Source organism: Cebus imitator, unplaced genomic scaffold (genome assembly GCF_001604975.1).
Source record: "Cebus imitator isolate Cc_AM_T3 unplaced genomic scaffold, Cebus_imitator-1.0 Scaffold86, whole genome shotgun sequence".
Classification (NCBI taxonomy): domain Eukaryota; kingdom Metazoa; phylum Chordata; class Mammalia; order Primates; family Cebidae; genus Cebus; species Cebus imitator.
This window is the reverse complement of record NW_016107401.1, coordinates 6,548,010-6,550,832: the sequence shown is the minus strand read 5'-3', so window position 1 is coordinate 6,550,832 and position 2,823 is coordinate 6,548,010. Positions and strand designations below refer to the sequence as shown.

The 2,823-nt window shown below is 47.1% G+C and overlaps 1 protein-coding gene across 1 annotated transcript in view; it reads left to right on the top strand.

Annotated features, from left to right (window-relative positions):
- The window catches only part of SLIT3 (slit guidance ligand 3), a 544,627-nt gene extending 542,875 nt beyond the window's left edge, over positions 1 to 1,752 (top strand). The window contains exon 35 of the mRNA XM_017534462.2: positions 1,149 to 1,752. Within this exon, the coding sequence (XP_017389951.2) occupies positions 1,149 to 1,384 (236 nt within the window). The 3' untranslated portion in view covers positions 1,385 to 1,752. The remainder of the gene's footprint in view (positions 1 to 1,148) is intronic.
- The last annotated feature ends 1,071 nt before the right edge of the window (positions 1,753 to 2,823 follow it).

Below are 2,823 nucleotides of genomic sequence, written 5' to 3'. Positions count from 1 at the left end.
AAAAAAAAAAAAAAAAAAAAAAATTCTGCATGACTTTGAGCAGCATACTCTGGTTCACTTCCTCATCCATATAGGGCCAGCAGTGGTGGGTCATGCCTGGAATCCTAGCATTTTGGGAGGCCAAAGTACAAAGATCGCTTGAGCCCAGGAGCTTGAAGCTGCAGTGAATGCACCACTGCACTCCAGCCCAGGTGACAGCATGAGACCCTGTCTGAGGAAAAAAACAAAGTCCAGATGACTCATGCCACCTCTGCACAGGGTTAAGTGAGGTCCTAATAAATAATGGATCCAAAGTTCAGATTCTTAAGCATGGACTTTTTAAAGCTGAAACAAGTGTGGAAAATGGTCCTCAGCGGACCTCTGCAAGGAGAACACATGAGCAGAATGGATGGTTCTTTTCTCCACTTTTCTAGCTGTTGGCCTTGAGATGCCTTCAAAACTAATACAAACTGTAGCCATTCAGAGTGGCCCTCTGGCATTGACCAGCACCACTGACATCACTTGGGAGTCACAGAAATGCAGGCTTCCAGGCCCCACCCCAGCCCTTTCGAGTCAGAACCTGCATTTTGCAATGTTTCACATATGTATCCAAGCTGAGGAGGTTGGTGGCGACTGGGGCAAACTGGGGATTGCCTGCCCCACCTAAAGCACTCAGCTTCAGCCACCACTGCAGTGCAATGTTGCAGGCTCAGCTTTGCCAGACCTCCTGGTTTTCAAGGAAACCAGAAATCCAAACTCTGAGGTGAAACCTCCTGCTTTTTGAATGTTGGCATTTAATTAATTTTTAGGCATATGTAGGGCAATCAAAATTAGCCTGGGGACAGGATTTAGTCCACAGTCTACCAGTTCGCCACATCTAGTTTTAGTTTTGACTTTAAGTTTGTTGCAGGAAGGGACCAAGCCTGCTTTTGTCATCATTATATCCTCAGAGCTTACGTGTAAGCCTAGCAGTGTCCTTTCCTGGGATAAGAAAGGCACCTGTTTGTAAAATGGATGGGTGGACAGAGGGGAGGGGAGGCAGACAGATGAGTGAATACATTCTTACTGTCTTCAGAGCACAAGTATTTCAGAACAGCCTACCTGAGAACTGCTCATGGTCCCGCTGGCCGCCTAGACCACCAATGTCCTGACTTTTGTGCCCTCTGCAGAGAATCCATGCCTAGGACAGGTAGTCCGAGAGGTGATCCGCCGCCAGAAAGGCTATGCATCATGCGCCACAGCCTCCAAGGTGCCCATCATGGAATGTCACGGGGGCTGCGGGCCCCAGTGCTGCCAGCCCACCCGCAGCAAGCATCGGAAATACGTCTTCCAGTGCACAGATGGCTCCTCGTTCGTGGAAGAGGTGGAGAGACACTTAGAGTGCGGCTGCCTCGTGTGTTCCTAAGCCCTGCCACCTCTCAGACTCCAGCTTGGTGAGGTTGGGACAGCCATGTGGGACCCCTGGAGATTCAGCGTGAAGGAGATGAAGCTAGAGAGGAAGCTAAAGAAGAAGAGAATATTAAGTATATTGTAAAATAAACAAAAAATAGAACTTATTTTTATTATGGAAAGTGACTATTTTCATCTTTTACTATATAAATATATCACATCATCTGAGTATATGTGCCATATAGTGAGTTATTTTTACCAAGTTTTGTGTTGTGTATTTGTGTTTTTATAAACAGCTGTTTAAAAGTTTAAGAAAAAAAAGGACTAATAAAAATGCTTTAAAACAAAAGGATAAGAATAAAGAATGATAGCCTGTCTGAGGAAGAAGGAAGATGTTTTCAAGTTTATGAAACGTTATTATGTCGGCAGTAAACCAAGAACTGCTCACTGAGATCAGAAAAAGGAATACGAGGAAGAGAAGGAAAGGATCTTTGTTTTTCAACTCCTTTTTTTTTTCCTCCCCAAAAGTACCCAGCTTTTCAGAGTCCTGGACGTCAGTGCCCAAGAGGCCCCGTTCTTCCAGGAAAAGCTGCTGAGCCCTGGCCTTCTCAGTCTCTGCAAAATTGCTGTCCCTGTCTGTCCCAGACTCCCCTGCAGGATCTGAACCCACTGGGGGACCCCTCTTCTCCTTCCTGGCTTACCTTGGCTTCCAATCAAGGACTGACTATTGAACTCTGCTGCAGCTTTCATTTGGGACTGTTACCAAATTGTAAAACAGCTGCTATTTTTCCTGCTCCTCCCCAGGAGAGGGGTCTTCCTAGAGGAGGCGAGGGAAGAGAGTATCATGCTATCTCCTCAGGCCCCACGTACTGGCCCCGTCCTCCTTCCAAGTAATTTTTAATTGAAATGTATCCCAGTAGAGAAGGTAGTCAGCCCTTCTGGAATGCAGAAGGCTGGGAGCCAAGCCTGCCCACAGCACTAGTGGATGTCCAACTCCAGAAGGTTCTTGGAGGCTCTTGCTGTAAGGCAGGCCTCTGCCACCTGATCTTCCAGGTCACCATCATGATGACAGAGACCTTGCCCATCTGCAACGCTTTCCAATGCATATCCAAACTGTACCTTAATTTATCTGTGCAACCCCTGACTCCCTGGGAAGGATAAGAGAGTAGAGCCTGGTTCACTAAGAAGGAAGTTTAGGCCCTCAGAGGCTCTGGAACTTACCTGAAGCCACACACCAGATAAATGGAGGAGCTGGATCGGAAGTCCAGACCCAAAGCTTGAGATTCTTTCTCCAGAATGGGTGAGCACAGGTGATTCAGGTGGCTCAAATTCAGCAGAGCAGCCCTGCCAGAAAAGGAAAGATGTTTTTCCTGCTCTTATTCTGCCTTGCTCATTCCTCCTTCTCCCTCCTCAGTATCTGGAAAGATTCTGGAGGGCAGGGATTATGTATCCAGG